The sequence below is a fragment of the Corvus kubaryi genome, unplaced genomic scaffold (assembly GCF_017639235.1).
Source record: "Corvus kubaryi isolate FWS band 111438036 unplaced genomic scaffold, C.kubaryi_AGA036_p1.0 37266, whole genome shotgun sequence".
Classification (NCBI taxonomy): Eukaryota; Metazoa; Chordata; class Aves; order Passeriformes; family Corvidae; genus Corvus; species Corvus kubaryi.
The window spans coordinates 2,255,185-2,275,394 of NW_024581081.1; the positions used below are offsets into that span (position 1 = coordinate 2,255,185).

The window sequence follows — 20,210 nt, forward strand, 5'->3', positions numbered from 1 at the left end:
ATTTTTTGACAAAGTTGTCATTGTGAAAATGGTTTTGCGGGCATGGTATACTAATGGAGTAAATATTGGAAAATGTTATTTCTAGAAAGCATATGCAATGTAAGTAATTTGCCCGTTTGTCATTTTTTTTTTCCTGTAAAATGTTTCAGATTACTTTCTCAGAAATTCAGTCTCAAAGGTACCTAGCTGTAACTTTATGCTACAAGTTTTGTTTATTGAGCACTAGACTACCTAACTGAAAGTATCTTAAGGTTTAATATATGCTGTATTTTGTTTTCTAATATCTCAAGTGGTTTTATACTTGTTTCAGGTTAGAGACTTTCAAAAAATCAAATCAGCCACACATATCTGATTTTTTTTTTATCATTATCTAAAACTCGGTTGAGAACAACACAAGATTTTCTGAGAAATATTTTATGAAAAACTGTATTACCAGTATCATAAAACAATATTCATTTAAAAAGAAATCAATGAAAAAAATCAAACCTAAATTTGCTAATTTTGGTGGGTCAGTGAAAGCTTTACTGGATTCAGAGTCCATTCTTGTATTTGTTCTGTCAGCGTAGTGTTATGTTTTATCTTCTTCTTTAGTATTTCCAGGTTGTTTGCATATAAATGTTTCAATTAAATGCATTGGCTGTTTTTTTTTAATAAAAAACATGCATGAAAATACATACTTGAATTTAATTGTATCTTTAAGAAATATATTAATCCTTGGAGAGATGTTAATCTTGCTCACAAAGAGTACTAACATTAAACAAACACCATTGTGAGTGTCATACACATTCATCACACTTTGTTTTGAGTGCCTTCATTGTCTTGCAGTTCCTTCGTGTCTCTTCATTACTCCATTTCTGTGGTTGGCATTTTAGCCTGTGACTCTGTCAGATTAAGTTATCTCCTAAATGGTCTTGGAATATGACTGTTGCAATCTGAAGACATAGAAGGTTTCCTCTGAAGTGGCTAAACTGACTGCCAGCATTGCTGCCTAAGATAAAATTAGCAGATGTTGTCCATTATAACATCCAGTTTTCAGTTGCGTCTTAACCATGACGTATTTTAACCACTGAACCATGTGGAGTCCTGGTCTTCAGATGTTTTTTATTTGGTGTGGAAAATCATATGAAAATGAAATGAGCAGAAAATGCTGCTCTCCGTGTCTTCAAAAATCAAACTAACCACCAGGACATTTTAAAGCACATTTTTGAGGTGCTTTAGTTTGTTTAATGTATCAGTGTGCAATCTGAAAGCTGTTTTGACTATGGAGAAGGCTGGATATAAGGTATAGTGTTCTCTCTTGATGAAAATCCACATCCAGCTGGCGGTTATGTCTAGCATATAACTAGGCTGTAAAATGTAATTTGGAAAAAATATGGATAAGTGAAGGTGAGGCTGCTCGCTAACTGAGAAGTCTGCAGTTTTTGACCTGTTATGATTTAAAAAAAAAGGAAACTATATGTAAAGGTAGTCTCAAAATGGAGAACTTGTTTTCATGTATGGCATAACTATACTGAAGCTGCTTTCTACAGGAGGGTAAGAATTAACTAACATCATCAAGAGTGGACATCTATGGTTACAAGTACTCAGTTGTAATTACGGGGGTGTTTAAGGAAATAATAGAATTTATGTGATTTTTCTAAGCTGGGGGTCAGAAGGTGAAACCAATGCTAGATTACTAGACACATAGATTGCAAAGCATTTGTTATAAATCATTATTAAAGAAAGGGGTCCTTTTTTGTGTGTTTCTAATTTTTTTCTGAACTTAGCTGCTTGTTACATCTTAAAGTATGCTGAAAGTCAGCATGAAGTGTGGAGCATCTTTTGCTTTTGGTATAATGAGGAACTACTGAGCTTTTCTTGAGACTTTCCTTAAAATAAAGTTTAGGCTGTGTATGAAAAGTACTCAAATATGCATTGTACCTAAGGAACATAAAAGCTTTCTGAGACTTTTCTTGATTTCCTTAACTTGAAATAGACTTGAAGAATAGCTTGTTTTGGCTTTTTTCCAGTGATAAGTAACTGACTCTGCAAAATCAATGTTTAGTAAGTCACTGGAACATTTGCTAATAAGATGGTAGAATAAATGAGTTTTTAATTGAGTTAAATAATTGTTCGATCAAATGCATGTGTTTGTGCTCTTTCTTGCTAGATTCGGATATTTCAATCAAATTGGATTTTTTAAAATTCATTTCCATTAATGAAGTAAAGACACTTTTTTTCATAAGTTAAATTAGATCTTGCCACATCTTATTTTCATATTTCAAAGGAAAACACAAAATACAAAAGTCACAATAGTAGTATGAAATTTAATATTACTGGTCTACCTGAAGGTCCTCAGATTTTAACTTGCGTGGAAAGTTCCTTAAACTCTGCATTTCCCATACTGTAGAAACCAGACACTTCTTTGCAGCAGCTCTGAGTCTTTGGCATGGTTCGTTTTTGCTTTTCTTCACCACTTTTGTTCTGGGAGTGAGGACTGGTGAAGCGTAGAAGGACTATAAAAGCAGCTGGTGTGCTTAGGAATTAGTTGTTCTATGCATAGGGAATACAAGATGTTTTTATCAGGGAATTTCTCATGCAGTGGACTTGTTAGGTCACCACATGGCAATTTTGTCGACTCTTGGGAACGTCAGTTGCTGCAGAATAATCGTTAATATCCCAGAGTAGGTGCGAACATCAGAATTTGGAGCAGCTTTTTTTCCTAATACGTTTTTTACTGCTTAAAGTCTTTGAGTAACAAAGATCCTCATGTTCAGTGTCCCAACATAATGCTGTCTGTTGCTTTTCTTTAAGGGGGTGTGTTTTGGATATCTTCTCAAAGAAAGGCAGCAACTTACACGCTGGCACGTTCCAGTGGTGTTTTGTACATGCCGAAAACTTCAAACGTGAAAGGTTAGCAAACTAAGGGAATGTGAGTGATGATGCAGAGAAACAAGCAGAGAGGGAGAGCAACAAGGCTGTAACAGGTTGGAACTTCAGCACCTGAGCTCTGCTAAACACTTTTAATTCTTGGCTTTTAGGATGCTCTTGTGTTTGTGTGTCACCTTCTTCTGGAGGTTGTTTCTCTAGTTGTGATTTTGAGTTGAGGAAGATTTGAGCACATGAAAATAAAACTCAGGAAAACAATTGTGAAATACCACTAGTGAAAATTTTACATATAAAAATATATCGAGTGTAGAGATATTAGTTGTTGTGGAAGGAAAGACTGACTTCATTTGATTGCTTTTTCTGTGTTGTTGATGTAGAAGCAGTTAATCTTAATAAGGGCCACTTCTGCTGAATTTTTAACATAATCTCATTTTTCAACATGTGTGAGGTTACATACAGTCAAAGTAGTACAGCCAAGTTGCAAACTTGACACTAATACAGATTACTCCCTTTTTTGGTCAAATTGATTTCTGAACCTCTGCTCTAAACTAGCAGTTCTCTGGGGCTAAGGTGAATCCTACAGTACTAGACAAATGCCAAGTGAGAAACACTATCAGAAATTAAAGGGAAATATTCTTAGCTTTGTCCCTGTACAAATGTTAGAACAAACAGTATTCCTGAACACAGGTATGTTATTTGTAGAGAAACACAAAGCAATGAAGAGTGTGATTGGGTGACAGTATGAGACAAAGAGCACAAGAAATATTGAGTTAGATGTTAAGGGTGGTCTTCTGAATTTGTCAGATGTCGTTCTGGTAATTCTGTCTGATAGTCTAGCTGGCCTGACAGGTAAGAGAAGCAGTAGCTGCAGATACAACTGGATTCTGAAAAAACTGTCTAACTTGAAGGCTTACTCTGTGTTTCTTAGTTGTGGTCTTGCTGGTCACTGCTCTGTCTCTGTCAAAAGAGTCTGCGTTATGTTTTTCTATGAGTTCTGAGCTAGGACTTTTAAGATGGTTGTCTGAGGAACTGAATACTGACAGTGATATATTGGTATTAAAAAGTAGGGGATCATTTGTTAAAGCAATAATTGGCTTAATCTATGATAATTGATTACTGATGAGTCAATTAAGACTGCGCCCCAGGTAGGGAGGTCCTGCAGAGTTCTCCTTCATCTTGTATCTCTTAACACATTGAAGAAAACTTGGTTGGTAGGATAGAAAGTATGCTTAGAAAAAAAATTAAGTCATTACCAAATGCTTCTAAAGATGGTTTTGAATTTTAATTCTGTCTTGAAATTAATGTGCCTGAAGTCAACAATGTGGAATTCGTTACACAAATGTAGAGCAATATGCTGCTGTAGGGGGGCATAGAACTTCATATGAATATAAAACTAGGGGAAAGGATCATGGCTGAGGTAATGGAGAAGAGTATTTGGGGTCAATGAATGTTGAAACAAGCATAAAAGCTGAATTTTTGAGGGAGGGAAAGAACCAACCTGGGATGTGTTAATAAGAATGTGGTTTATAAGATAAAATTGTTCTGAGTAACTTAACATAGTTGAGATCTCAGTAGACATATTGCCTTGTCTAGGCATCCTGCTTTTAGAAATGATCAAATCGTAGGCCGCAAGAGAGGCAATGAGAACAGGCTGGGGTTTGGGAGGAATAGCTATCCAAAAAGGTTAATACATACCATTTGGAAAGAAAAAGGCAGGGTTGAGCTGCCTTGGAACAATTCCTGAAGGCTCTTTATAAGGAGGATATCCTTGGCATAACTGGTAAAGGAACTGGCTTAACATTCAACAGAATGTGTTGCAGTTTTAAGTCTGTGATTTCTCAACTAGAAATTCTAAATAGTGTTCAGACAACATGAATAAAGTTGCAAACTTGACACTAATACAGATTACTCCCTTTTTTTTTCTTAGTATCCTATATTGTTCTATTTATTTTTTATCCGAAGTATGTTATTATTTAATTATTCTTTTAGTCTTGATCCAAATTAATGAAACATTGGAGACTGCTGTTCTTCTTGGGAGATTGAGAATATAACAATAGTCAGCTTGTGTGTTGGTAAAAATATTGATTTAAAGTCAGCTTTGCAGTACTATTTTAGCGTTAGGTGGAATGGCATAGATATCTAAAGGTTTGATGTGCAGCAGTGTGGTTGTGGAGAAAGGCGAGTAAGATGTTGTTCATGTAAGACAATGGTACAATTTTGGTATTAAACATGAAATGTGAGATGTAATATTTTAATAATATTTCACAGCCGAACTTTATTACTAGTTACTAGTTCATTGTTTTATCAAGGCTTAGTGAATGTTCCTTAATTTCTTATGATTCACAGTTTGTGTGTGTTCACAAATTCCATTAGTCTTTACTCCCCACCCCCTCACCTCCCAATAGTTGATTCAGGCTTCATAATATGTCTTTGTTTTCTGAGCTTGCAATACTAAATAACTTTGGGAGTATATATTCTCTATGAATAGTTTAGCTGCCGTGAAACACTGGGGTTTTTTTTAAAGAACTTTAATTTGCTTGCGTTCATTATTTCTGCTCACTCTTAAATCATTTCTGGTCTTTGCAGTTTCATAAAGATTTCAAGTATGCTGAGTTTTAGTACTCAAGCCCAGTTTTAATTAGCTGAGGAAATGAAAGCCAACAACTTCTTCACAATTCTATTGAATAACTTTTTTTTACCAGGATCTAAAATATCCAGACTTACGTCCTTACAGCAGAGTTTCTGTTCTCTTAATTTCTTCTTGGAATTTAATGTTTGCTCTGAAATTTCATTGTTTATGTATCCTTTGAGCTGGTGTTCCATCTTTGCACTGCAGTTGTCACAGAGTACTGCTCTGTGTTCTCAATGCTGCTGTCACTTACTACTTTTTTTATTTATGTCATAATTTTCAGAATGTGTGGTTAAAAATAATGAAAGGGGAAAAGCTGTTGAGGACAACTAGGAAATGATGTTATGTATGGCTAAATGGTGGTGGTACTGTGTTGAGTGTAGGTGGGGGGCTGTCTGCTGAAGTCAGCCAATTAAACATGAAATGCATGCTTTATTTGTAAGTGCAACTGAATAAATGATACAGCTTACAAAAAGTGATGTGCTTTTGTTTTGTCTGTATATACACATAAAATTTTACATATATAAATATTTTATATATGTGTGTGTGTATGAAAATACCATATTTTTAAGAAATGTTGCCCCATGAAACCTAAAATAAACATGTAAGAGGCCTCATTTTTTTTTCCTGAAGAAAATGCCATGGCATGGGTAGAGAAAGAAGAGTTACTCTAGATGTCCTTCCCAGATGGAGCCGAGCAGAACCACATGGACTGGGGAAGGAGAATGCTGTCTGCAGGCCCCTTAGCTGTGAGCAGGGAACAACTGAACAGTGAGCGCAGGGGCCTTTCCCGAAGATCCTGTGCCATTGTGGGACTGCAGCTCCCCTGGCACCTGAGCATTCCCACCTCTTGAAATTTGTGTGCATGTCTGGTCGTGCACCCAGCCCCTGTGTGTGTTTCCATGATGCACTCGCTGGCCTACGGATGAGCATGGCTGGACATGTTAGTGGTGAGGAGAGTGGCCCGAGCTTTCTGTAAGAGCTTGTACAACTTAATGAGGAGGAAATTAACACTATTGCTTCTGTAGACTGCCTGATGTTACATCTAAAATACCTAGTTTCACCTGAAACTTGTATCCCCAAAGTTGGTGTCACGTGGGTACTTAATGTAGAAAAACAGTACCTATCTCATTTTTCAACCTCAGGCATTTAGTGTGGTGTCCTAAACCATTAAACCCTTGATATTTTTAGACACAGAAATATATCTTGTTACATTTTTAATTAATTTTCTTTGCTTGATTTTATAGAAATTATTTATTTTTTTCTTTCAGTTTAACTTTGTTGGAAGAATCCTTGGGCCCAGAGGACTAACAGCTAAACAGCTTGAGGCAGAAACAGGATGCAAGATAATGGTCCGAGGGAAGGGCTCAATGAGGGACAAAAAGAAGGTAAGGTCTTAAAGGGGTAGTGTAGTTTCAGATGCATAATTTTGATTTCTAATGGAGAATAAGCTCATGTCTCTCATTCTTGTTATGTTCTCACTATATGCTTTGTCATTATCTAGTGTCTTATATAAACTTAGTAAATAACACAGGCTGTCCTGAAGAAGTAAAATGTACATGCTCCATAATTCTGCAACTGGGAGTCTAGCCAGCAATTATATTCTTAAATAATAAGTAACTTATAATTGTGTCACATTTCACAAGGTAAAGGTAAAAATTGAAGTTAAATGTATTTTTCTAGGAAAGAGCTGTTAACCTCAAAGGTCTTATTAATAACTTTCTTGGATTGAATTACCAAAGTAATGATTTGTACATGGAGTGTGGATTGAAAAAAAGAGTTAATTGTATTTCCAGCAGTCACTTCTGTCTGAGTGAACCAAAAAGCGCTGTGTTTCTGGTTTTGTTTTGTGTTCAGGTGGAGTTGCAAAGTAATTAGGGCTGTTCTTGCCTTGTGCTGTAATATGCATGCTCTGCCCATATGAATAGGGAAACTGCATGATAGAACAGAGCCTTCCTGAATGTCAGGTTGCTCTCGTGGTAACTCTGTTTTTCTAGGTTTATTTTCTAGCTATTTCCCTCTACCTCTGGCTACTGCTGCTGGAGTTACACTGACATCTCCACTGTAGTTTTGAATGTTTCCTCTTTATTCCCAGAAATACACTTTCTTTTGCTTCTTTTTTAGGAGCCTGGGGAAGGCCCAACGCCCGTTTTCCTTACATGATCAACCACATCCGTTCTATTGATACGTATGTAGTCCATAACAATTACAATTAGTTAGTTAGTTATTTGAAAGTTAATGTCTACCCAGTTAAACATCTCTTCCTTCCCAGAGCTTATAAATCTGTTACCGTCAAATTTCATTTAATGTCTCTTGTTTTCATTATCTGCTGTAATACTGTCACCATCCTTTGTCCTATTCTACCATTCTTGTACGTTTTGGAGTTTGTGAAATGTCTGTTACAGAGTCACAGAGTGGTGGAGGTTCTCCACCTCAGGCAGAGTCACCATGTCCTGGTTTCCTAGGACCATGTCCAGGTGGCTGTTAGGTGTAGAGTCCTTCTTCTACCACTGTGCTTCAGAACCAGTCCTGTCCTGTGGGGAGTCGTCTCTATAGACAGCTTGGGCAGGTTTACTCTCTGGAGAAGTATTTTTGGACTGATTTCCTCTCTTCTCCGTGCCTTTTTTTTAAAAATTTTTTTTGACTGTTCACAAAAGAATAGGCAATGGGAGTTACTGGAGTTTTGTATTTAAGAAAAAGATTAGAGGAGCTGAGACCTTCTAACCAGTCACCTGGTTTTTTAAGTTTAAGTTTAAGCTACCTTCAACAAGGACAAGTATCAGATACTGCATCAGATAAAACATCGTACACATTAAAAACTATAAATTGATCCGGTCAGCACTTGAATGTCCATTATCACTTTGAAGTTGGTTCTCTCATAATTTTTAAACATAAAGTACTCAACCATTGATAATTTAATGAGATAATACTGCAGTTAGTATGGATTGTATTTGAATGATACCATAATATAATGTATTTGTATACCAAACAGTATGATATTGGTTGTAAACCAATGTTGAGTGCCAAATAATTTTCTTCACAGAACTGATTTTCGTGTCATCCATTCCTAATCTTTTCAGCTCATTTGCTTTCCTGAGGTGATTTGTATTGGTCATTAGTTTACATTTTTAAGAGCAGACTTTTTGGTGCTATACCAGTGTTGATGCAGTAGGAAGAGCTTCATAATCCTTGATTATAATGCACACCAATAAGATGTTTCTTGTAAAAATGATGATTTGGAAGCTGATTTAAGACGTGGTGGTCACAGACTAAAGAAAGAATGAGTGACATCCCTCAGTTTAAAGCACAAGTACACTTCTTGCTGTTGACTCTTGCCTCTTTTCCTGATGAGTTATACTTACAGATGAACTCCCTAGTCTTGCAGTGCAAGATGATCAACTTTCTTGGCAGTCTGTGCCCTTTAATGATAACTACCTTTTTTTCATTTTCTCAAAGGGCTTCTCTATTTGCAGGTTGTACTTCAAAATGCTAATGAACTTGTATAAAATACAGAAGTAATATCATTTTTTTCATGGCAGGTTAGGATACACTAATTCTTTTTTAAAACCCTTTCCTTGCTCTACAGCCAGTGTTGTCAGTATTCGAGATTTTTTTTCACTGAATAGTTTTGAAATTTGGAGGACATAAGAGATGCAGGTTAGTTTTTTATATATATTTTGTGAGTATATTCTATATCTGCAAACTTGATTTCCCAGTGCTAATTATACAAGGAACTTTATTGGTTGTAGGAAGGAATAATTACTGAAGCAGTGTCAATCTTAACGTGACAGCTACATGGTACTAAATACTATCTCGAGTAAACTGTCCATGTGCTTTTCCTGCCTTGCTAGTGGTTGCAGAATCCAAAAGAAAATACAAAGACTGACATGCTGGAAAATAAACCATCCAGATATGCTCTGTAGAGAATTTTGCTTTGCTGTGTGATCCTATGAAAGAAGTAATGAATTAGAAATCTTTGTCACATGGCCAAAACACTGGAACTGGCATCACATCTTGAAACTTGCTGACAGATTCCCCCCAGAAAGCAGGGGAAATCCTCAAATCGTTTGTATTTGAGTCTCAGCTGGTAATCAGAACATCTCTCCAGGCAGCTTTCAACAAATTTAAAATCAAAACCTTAATTACTGAGAATACTGTGATTAGAGCCTAGGGGTACTTGAAGGAGATTATTGGGGAGGGAAAAGGGGTTGCAGGCATTCATCAAAAGCTAATGAATGTGTAACTTTATTAAGACCAAGGCATTTTCTTTTTGTTTAGTCTGAATGCACCTTTCATTAGGCACAGAAGAAAACTGGTAACTTGCACACCAGTTAAAGAATGTGTATAGTGATGACTGTCCAATGATGGATAAGCAAAAGATTTTTTTACGTGTCCCTTGTCCTACATGAATTCCATAAAACAGGCGATGACACCCCTAGGGTGTCAGCCCTGTGCTCTTTAACACACTGCCATTATCTCACTTTAGAGAGGGGTATGAAGCCCAACAGCATCAGGCTGCTGACTTGTGGCAGCCTTGGTCAACTCTGTTGTTTTTCTCTATTTCTTTCTTCTTCTAGAGAAGAATCTCCCCTAGAACAGTGTGTGATGAGAGAGCATCATTTGGTTTTACTTCAGGAGGAAGCATCTCATTATGATACACAGACTTTTTTTTCTTAAAATTGGTAATTTCAAGCAGAAGGGCAGGCAGCTATGGATAGTTTTAAATTTGAAAAACTCTGTGACTTCCTCCTCTGTAGCTTTAAATCTGTTGCACTTCACTCCATATTAGATCATTTGAACTGATTTGTGGTTTCTGACCTATGTGTTCCAGATTACTTGTTCCCACAACCCCGTTCACCTTGCAAGCAGAAATGTAAGGTTTCACAAAAGGCGGGCTCTCAGTTAGTACCAGTCTTGACCTCTGACTTGTGCAGAGTTGTTACAATAAATAGATAATTCCATTTCTTTGAACTGTCCATTTTTCTGTTTTTGTAGTATGGCTAAAAAGGAATTAGAAAAACTCTGTCCTTGATACCTGCACAAAGTCTGAGGAAAATATCATAGTGGAAAAATATATCTGTCTTGTGAGCAGGATATTTTATTAAATTTACATTCTGTGTTATTAAATATGTAGTATTACATATTCGTAATATTTTATTACCTTCTAGGCTTTAAAATATCATCTGATAAACTTTGTTTTCCAATGGAAAGGCTTAAACATTCAGCTTAGGTAATGAAGTGATGTTACTGACATCGGAAAATACATCGTACTGTGTCTTGTTAAGCAAACCCTATTATTGCTACCTTAATTACAAGATGCTTAACTTCTGTATTCTGTGAAAAGTACTATGTGTGAACAAATCATAAAGGTCTGGTGCTGACATGCATGTTGAAATGGAATATATTTAGCATATGGGAGGCAATGAAGTTGTTCTGTGTTTCAAAATGGAAGGCTGACCCAGCCATCATTGTTCTTGTATTCCGGGAGTAAATTGCTTGGCTGAGGCCTGTTGTCTCTAACACGTGCCTCTATGCAAAAGCATGCCAATGGTGTTTGATGATTGCATGTGTCTGTGTTGACAAATAGTGGTTTGGAATGGCAATTTAAAAAAATTTTGTAACTAGTTGCAAGGGTGGGGGTTTGGCTCTGTGTCAGTACCTTTAGGAATAGTAGGGGAAAAATACTTTAAGTGACTGGGGACATAGACATGTGAAAGTGAAAAGCAATTCCGTATTCATAATACATGACTAGAATGACTGTCCTTTTATTTAAAAAAAGAATCCTTTTTTGATAATGCTGGTGGAGTTTCTGGAGGTCAGATGCTTAATTTTACATTTAGAACTATAGGTAGCAGAATCCCTTGTCAATGTCCACCCTTAAGGATGCTGTTTATTAAAATTGACCTCTAGTGACTGGATACTGACTCACTGAGGCAGTGTGGAGCAGCAGCTCAGCATGTCTGAAATGCTGGATTGTGCTTTGTTAATTTCTGTTGCAAATCAAAGCTGCAACTGTATATAAGAGACTCCTACTTTCATTTTAATTGCTATCAACTTCTGTGACTATACATAAAAGTCATTGTACGAACAGGCTCCATAGCTAAGACTGAGACATGGCTTATACAGCGTGTCCTGAATCTACTGCATTCAGGTTAGAAACTCGGAATAGAAAATTACTTAAGGCATTCAGAATGAACTGTTTAAGATACTGCCCTGGCAACAATAAACTTCAGCATCTTCTACAGTGACATATCCTCTGAACACACTTTTTCATAAGCCTGTATGTCTTGATTAGGTTTGATTTCTCAAACTGATCAGGCTTGGCAGACTTTTTTCATCCTTAATTTTTGACTACTACAATAACTGGCCTTATATTTTTAAACTAACTCTAAACAAAAAGGTATTCATGTAAACTTACATATTCACTGTATCACAACTGCTATTTTAATACAGATGTTTAAGAATATACTTGGTGGTTGATACTGCTTTGCCTTCCTAGAGGTTCACTGTAAAACATAAGATGGATTAAAATATTTTTGTTTGCTTGTAAGCTAGTATTTTTTTTTAGTAGTGAGTACTACAGAAAATGGACTTTTCTGTTCCAGTTTCAAAACCTCCATTTCATTTGTAGCTAATTATTTTGAATACAGGGGGAATTGTAAAGCTGGATTTAAAGAATTAAAGAATTGTTAAAGCATTTTTCCCTTTTCACAGACAAAACAGAGGTCTCTCAAATTATATCCCTGGTAATATTTGAGCAGCGACCCTTTTAAGAGTTGTTTACACTATTAGCTAATAGTGTAGACAAAGAAAAAAAGAAGTCCTCTTACCAAGTTACTGATTTAATTATATAATTAAATGCTAAAGACTACTGAATTTTTAGTTCTTAGAAATACAGTTTTATTAGACAGCAGTGAAGGTAATAGATATTATTTCTCACTGACATCAGACTCCTTTTAAGCCTGTACATGGGGGTTTTGTACTCCAGAGCTTCTAGGGTATTATCTTTGGAATCTTACCCTCATACATCTTTAAGTAAAAAACAGTTCACAACGACAGTAGTGAAGAATGCAGGGACAACTAGCATAGTTACATATGGGAATGCAAATTTTACAAGAAGAGAACATTTTCCTGAAGTTTTATATAAGATTTGACAAACGCTTCTTATTTGAAGTAATTTATTTCAAGAGTATTTTCATAGCAGCCAGGGGAATGCTCTTACTTTCAAGAGCAGAATGGTTTTATTTTGAAGGGAAAAAAAATTAGGTGCCTGAGGACCTTAAAAATTATTACAAGGCAATATTAGTCTTTCAGAAAAAATTACTGATATGTATCTGATGCAATGCATCTTTTAGATGGTTTATTTCATACATACTTTTGCCCTTTGTTGGCTACATACCGAATATACCCAGTATATATTGGATATATTTCTACATGAGCTCAATACAAAGTTGCAGCTTCAAGCAGATTTTAACACTACTAAGACATGGGTTTTCCTGTGTAATGTGAAAAGTAGCTGAAGCCTTTGGCTATGATTAACTTTGCTATCAAAAATTCATTATATGTCATTTTGTTCTAGAGCAGTTAAATTGGTTATTGAGCTAATTAAATATGGAAATAACTGACTTTTAACAAAACACTTCTTTCCTGCCATTAAATACACTGGAAGCTGTAGACTGTAGAAGTGTAATCAAAGCCCTGCTAGTTGAAATCAACTTGTATTATGCTTTCCTTTTATTTGTTTTTCTCTCAGTTCCCTGTGAGGAAAAAATCTTGTGATCAAGCAGTGAGAGAATCTAGATTATCTAGAAATTGGAGAAAAGTAGCATGAAGTGTAGTGGAAAAAGTACATCAAGGGAATCCTGAATCATTGCCTGAACGTCTCTGTATAAACAAGTCTGGTTTATAAATTAAAATGCTATGTCTGTTGAACAGGAATTGACTCATCCTGTAGCACGGCAGAAGTTCTCTTTCTGCAGAATTACTCCTAAGCTTTTGTTAGGTGGTAAGCACAGAGAGTGTTAATTTGTTGTAAAAGCTTGACCGGGTTTCAGCTCACAGTGGTTTGTATCTGGCATTTGAATAGAAGTTTTGAAAGGCTTGGGAGACTGCATACAGAATTGTTTTGAGATGCTGACGAAATTGTCTGCAAACATCTATCTGCATTTTGCTTTGTCTAGCAAAGTAGTGAAGCAAGGTTTAAAAAATGAAAATGTACTGTAACCTGAAACCTTTTTCATACTAACATTTCTAACTTTCTTAAGAATTAATGCTGTGATAATCTTGCTTACCAGAAATAATTTGTATTCAGGTTTGCATTTTCAGTGTGTTTGTTCAGTATCATGCAACTGTGCTTGCAATTCTGTGTGGGAAAGGCCATACTTAGTCTGAAGCTCATGGGAATTTTCTTGTACCTGCATGAAGATTGAGCCCACTTAAATGTGGGAACAGAGTTAGAACTTGTTTCAGGGGGGAAAGCAGCATGCCTGTGTGATTCCTGAGTAGCTATCAGTTCCTGGCAGTTCTTGGTTCTTATTTTTTGGGTGGCTTTTGGCAGGCAGAATACAGGCAGGTATTTACCATAGCGGATATGGCTCCTCAGGGTCAGATTTAGCCATTTTATTGAGACTGATAGGAAGGCTCTTTAGCATGGAGTAAAAGAGTCAGCACAAAATAAGATACAACTATTGCTGAAACCAAATAATAAAATTATTAATTGAACATTTAGAACATAGTTATTTAACTTTGTGCTAGTATATTGTTTTCCAAATAGAGACAAGTAATCTGTGCTGTTTATTTGCAGCAAGGTACTGAATTCCTTGTCAACTGTATAGTAACAGTCACAAACTGTAATTCCTAAAATGACTGATCAATTTAAACTTGTTTATAGATGGTGACTTTCCTTAGGTTTCTGGCCTGTATTAGCCTTTGTCATGCCTAGGCTTGGATTGAAACGGATATTGTTAATCATAGGCTCCACTGCTGTGATGTATGGCCTAAGGTACCATGCATTAAGCATATGAGTGAAATCCAAGTAGCTGTGTAGATGTTAATAAGGATGTGATGGGACAGTATCCTCACTTGACAGTTCATCCAGCTGCAGTTGCAAGGTTTTATTTTTAGTCTTTGCACTTTTAAGGTAGAGGGGGTATTTATTTACAGATGGTTGGACATTTTTGTTAACCCTTCATGAGAGTAATTAGCAGCTTCTGTCTAGTAATTTTTACATTTTTTCACATATTTTTGGGCAGTAAATGGGGAATGTTTTGATAAATGTGGGACTCACTGAAGTGCCCGCACACTGAATATATCTTTAAAAATTAGCTTGCAACTCAAAACAGTTCTGTTTAAAGTGTGTGTTAAGTACATGCATGAAAGGATGAAAGCTTATTTAAATGTTTGGTAAGGCCAAGTACACAAATCTATTTTTCTGTTAGAGAGAACTTGTTACTCTTACAGTAGTAGAACACTTCACGCAAAGCTTGGAGACTGTTTACCTTAATAGAATCTGATATTCTGTGTAAATTATCCGATTGAAGTGCCACAAACTTGGCATGGAACAAACACAACATACAGTATTTATGCATTCTTGATGCATTTGTTGATGTTAGTGATTCTTGAATGTAATTTGACTCATAAATCAATTCAGCACTATATTCCTACATGACAAACAAAATCTTGTCCTAACCTTAAGAGCTTGAAATGAAGAAAACATTGGGCTGGTTTTGGGTGTTGAAAGTAAGATCTGCAAAACAGTGACTGCATTCAGGCAGTAGCAGAATGGGCCTAACAGAATGGTTTAGCTGGCAGCTGAAGTAACGTGAAAACTCTGGCTGTGGGAAAAAAATGGGAATATCAAATTACTGGTTGCTTTCATTAGAAGGTGTTACGGAATTATGCAGAAAATTTGATAAGAATGGGTGGAATCAGTACAGGGAGGAGATGTCTAGTCAATATAAAAATGCCATGAGTTTGACACAGCTGCTGGGAAATACCAGGATGTTTTGATGCATGAAAAATTAGCATTTGTGGGGAGTGAACCTATGTATAGTAGAGTGGAAAGTAATCCAAAATAATTTAAGGAGCCAGTTACGTTTTCACAGCAAAAGCTACAGGAGATTTTTTTTTCTTATTGAATCTTACATAGAATCATAGAATATGCTGAGTTGGAAGGGACCTTTCAGGATCATTGAGTCCTGACCCTGCACAAGACACCCCAAGAGTCACACCATGTGCCCAGAAGCGTTGTCCAAACTCTTCTTGAGCTCTGTCAGGCTTGGTGGCCTGTCAGGCTTGGTGGCCTGTCAGGCTTGGTGACCACTTCCCTGGCGAGCCTAACTCTCCCTCCTTTCCTCTCTCTTCGCCTTCCTCCCTCCTTCCTAATATTTCTGCTGCTTTGAACCTAGGTCAACTTTTTGGGTTTTTTTTCTCCCTCTTTCATGAATTTCTCTCTTGTTTTGTAAATTATATTCATTTTCCTTGATTTGACTTAAGGTTCCTCTTAGTTCTCTCTAGTAATCTTCTCTGGCTGTCTTTTTCCATCTTGATCCTTGAGTACCTCCTTCTCGGTGGTCATGTGCTTTATAAATTACTGTAATAAAAGGACGGTTAATTTCTATGGTGCTTCGTTTATTTTTTGAAAATACAATTAGATGACATGAAAGTGCAATAAACTGAATTTTGGTTTCCAGCAACACTTCATATATTTGTATTATGGTAGCAAATGATATAAACACTGGTGTTTAAAAAGAGAGTTGTAACTGGGGAACCTGAGTAATGCAGGCAAGGAAGATTACATGAGGCAGAAGGAAATAATGACACACTTCTCATGCTACTAACTAACATTGAAATTATTTAGCATGCATAAGACTGTCTGAATGGGAAGAAAAAATCCAACAGCAAAAACACATAAAGAAAATTATTTCCTGAGAGGGTGATAAGGCAGATTCACCAATTTGCTTGTCTTGAAGTTGCTGGAACATGAACTCTGAATGCAGTAGCTTTTGAAGAGGTGTGGTGAGTAGATAGCAATGTTGCTCTCACATTTGGCTAGAGGTTTCTGTAGGTAAGCTGTAGGTGTGACATGAGGAATGAGTAGAAATGAAAGGTTAAGATTAATTAGTATCTCAACTGGAATTCCTGAAACCTTTTTGATTCCTGACACAACTAAAAATAGGCAATATAATTATGAATCAAACTGTCCTTTCTTTTATGCATCATTTTACAAGTGTGCTAGTGGTATTTTTGCATGCACAAGTGGAAGGGATTTTTCTTCCAAAGCAAAGGACAGCCTGTTGATTGAGTGCCTTTATCTGGCATGTGGGCAGTGAGTGCTTATAACTGAAATGTTTGGATGTAAATACTTATGTAAATTATTATACTATTTTTTTTCTGTCTGGTAAGTCAGATGTAGGTGTTACTTTCTTCCTCATCTTTCTGTAATATTCTGTGATCACATGCTGTGACACAAGGCTGATATTGTTTCTAGTGAGGTCAGCATTTATTTCTTGGCATTGGATGTTCTGGTATAGGGTTATTTAACTATTTGGAGGGTTTTCTTGAAATTATTTTCTTCGATATTGATTTGATATTGGTATTGCGGTGGTTTTCTTATTTGGATTTTTTTTAACACTGTGGTAGCAGCGTATCTTAAGAAAACTTCTTCCAGCTTGATAGCCAGCAAAATCAGCCCCCAGTGTTATAAATTAAAAGCTGAAAACTGGTCTTTCTGTTCTGCTGTCCTCCCTTGGTATTGTTTGGTGGTGTACATGCCTTGTCTCTGCAGTTTGGAGCTCTGGGAGCAGTTCCCTAAATCCTGTCCAAAGCATGCACATGGGCTTCTAGTTACAGACTTTTTTTTTTTTGTTTCCCATGTTTCTCCACGTTGAAATGCTGGTTCATTTTCTGCCTATTGGACCTTTAAACTCTAGACACCAGATCCTGATGTTTTGTCCTAGATAAGCTTTTTTCCTCAGGAAGTGTGATTGTGTACCTTAATTTATTGGCCCTTGGTGTTTCTGCTGTGGTGGTACTTTCCTGTGGTGTAAGGAAAGAAGCGGTGACAGCGCTGGGTCTTTTCTGTGGTAAAGTCACAGTAAACTCTAAGATGGCATGTTTGTCTTGAATAAGAAAGAAGTCGTTTTCTGAAAGATGGGACCCATAACATAATTATTAACAGCTCTGCCACTGCTTGTGGGCTCTTTGGAGTATTTTTATAAATGGTTATCTGGACTGTTCAGTCCTGCAGCCACACAGAAACAATTAATGCTTCTGTGGCAATCAGACAGTGATAAAGAATTTAAAACCAGGTTTAGCTGTCTGACTGAATCCACTTGAAGTACCTGACTGTTTTAATTGATCCACTTGATGGAATTATATCGGAGCTACTTAAGATTCAGAGCTATTGATTTCAAACACTCCCATATTTACAACCATATGTATTCAAGGGAATTTAATTTTTAGGCTCTTGGGGATCTTGGCAGGTATTGTAACTGGCTTGCCGAACTTGTGAAATATACTATTAGTGATAGATAGTTTCAAGAACTAAAAGCTAGTGGTTGACAAATATTAGATTTAAAATGAAATTTTATAGAGAGAAACAGATGTTTTCTCTGTTGATAAAGTATGTTGTATTCGTTCTGCATCTTGTAAGTGATCCGTAAATGACCAAGCAGTCTTTGAGGTAGCTCTGAAATACTCCTATGTTTCAAGTTGACAATGCTGGAATTGAACGTTCACTTAAATTTTGACTGACAGAAAAGACCCAGAACTTAAATCTGTTAGCTCACATTGACTCACAACAGCATGAATCAGAAAAGGTCTTAAGATAAGCTGTATTACAAACCAAAATAAGTGATAAACTTTAACGTTGCGTGGTCTGAAATACCAAAGCTACTCTGGAAATCAGTATGCAGTGAGGACACAAGGGTATTGCAAATACCAAAATTGGTTTTTCCAGCCTGACTAGTGGTATATTTCAGTATCCAGCCTTTTAAATGATAAGTTCAATTTAGCTTGAAGTGTACTTTTTTGGAATAGTTCATTTGGTGGTAAAATTAACCTTCCCTAAAAAAAAAAACCAAAAACCAAGAAAACCCACCACAATTCTCCATTTTTAAGAAAAATCAGATATATAGATGGCTTTGCGTTGTCTTCTATATACACCTGCAGAAACATTTGGAAGAGGAAGACACATTTATTATTGATTATGTGTTTAGGCTCTCTTAAGGAAGTCTCATTTGGTTATTGCAGGCTTGACACCTGTTATGTGCAGTCTAATATATATTTCATGACTTACAGTAGAAGAATCTACCAGGTAGAATAAAGTGTAATGATTTTAAATGAGTCATATTTGTCATAGTACCTGTGTTCCTGTAAAACCCACTTGCAAAAGGCTGTTTCTGCAAGTCAGAGTATTAAGTATAGTAGATTTGATTACACAAAGCTGTATCACCAATCTTGCCAGATGCAGAAATTGGCAGGAATGTGGCATTTTGCCACATGCTTTTTGGGTCCTGGTGTTTCACAGTAGCAGATACAGGATTTTCCCTGTGTCTTCTTAGAGAACCATGTAATAGATGAGGGAGTTTTTGCAGGGGCACCACTGGGAGGGAATTATTCTCGTTCCTCTGTCAGCTGTATCATTTTTTATGTTAGTCTGTAGTGGGTAGGAGTTCAAATACACAGGTTATGTTTGCTGCTCTCACAGTTGTTTACAGTGACCCTTAGGGAAGATGCAGCAGAAGGGATATAAACATTGCATGGGCAACAACAGCAGGCTGAGAGGCAGTGAGTTTTACCTCACTGGCTGGTTAAATAAGGCTCCTGTATTGCAAGGGGAAGGAAAGAGAAAATCACATTGAGCATTTAAAGGGATAAAAAAAAGGCAAATTTGAAGACCCTCAAAATGTCAAATAATTTGTCACACACATTCATCTGTTAGTTCATAGAAGTCAATTCTTGTAAAAAGCCTTTCCAGCTTATTCTTGGATCTGACTTTGCAGAACATTTTGGGGCTTACAGCTGGGCTGCAGAGCTAAACTGATTTTTTTCAGGTTTTTAAACAGACCTCTGAATCAGGCATCTCTTGTAATTTTTGCTGCTCTCCTGACCTTGAAAAAACGTCTGTGCTCCTGTGAGAGATATCTTGAAGGGTGGTTGGTGATCATGGAATCAGCTATGAAAGCATTTTATTTACTTCAGTTACCTAGCTTGAAAGCTCAGCCTGAGGAAAGAACTGTTTCAGCTTCCCTTGTTAGTGTACATTTCTGCACAGCTGAGTAACTGACGACATGAACTTGCTTTTAGGGATCTATTTTCCCCCTCCTGTTATCTTGAAAGTGATTTTGTGATCTTTAGAAAAACAACCGACCAACCCCTGCCTCCATCCCATTTTATTCTTGTGTTTTAGAGTTTTGCAAGAGCAAGCTTTCAGTGGCTGTCCAGAGCTGTGGGTAAGAATATTTTACAGACCAGTCCATATGGTTTTGCAGTAGTTATTCTTTCCTGGTCTCTTCAGAGCTGCTGCCAAATATCCTTTCCCACCATTTTAACTAGTGATCAGTGGATCTCAAGCTGCTTCCAAATGAAATGTGTCACAAAGAACCAAGACCGTATATGTGGTCTAGATGGATGGGAACTTCTGTATTTGTAACAGAACGTATTTGTGGGCCTTCAGGGGAGAAAAAGAAGGACAGGTGTCAGAATGGCTGTT

The 20,210-nt window shown here is 36.7% G+C and overlaps 1 protein-coding gene across 17 annotated transcripts in view; it reads left to right on the forward strand.

Moving 5' to 3' along the window:
- QKI (QKI, KH domain containing RNA binding) overlaps positions 1-20,210 on the forward strand; it is a 157,544-nt gene that overhangs the window by 56,475 nt on the left and 80,859 nt on the right. For all 17 annotated transcript variants that reach the window (XM_042025084.1, XM_042025074.1, XM_042025077.1 and 14 more), the window contains one exon: positions 6,769-6,885. In XM_042025084.1, the coding sequence (XP_041881018.1) occupies positions 6,769-6,885 (117 nt within the window). The remainder of the gene's footprint in view (positions 1-6,768; positions 6,886-20,210) is intronic.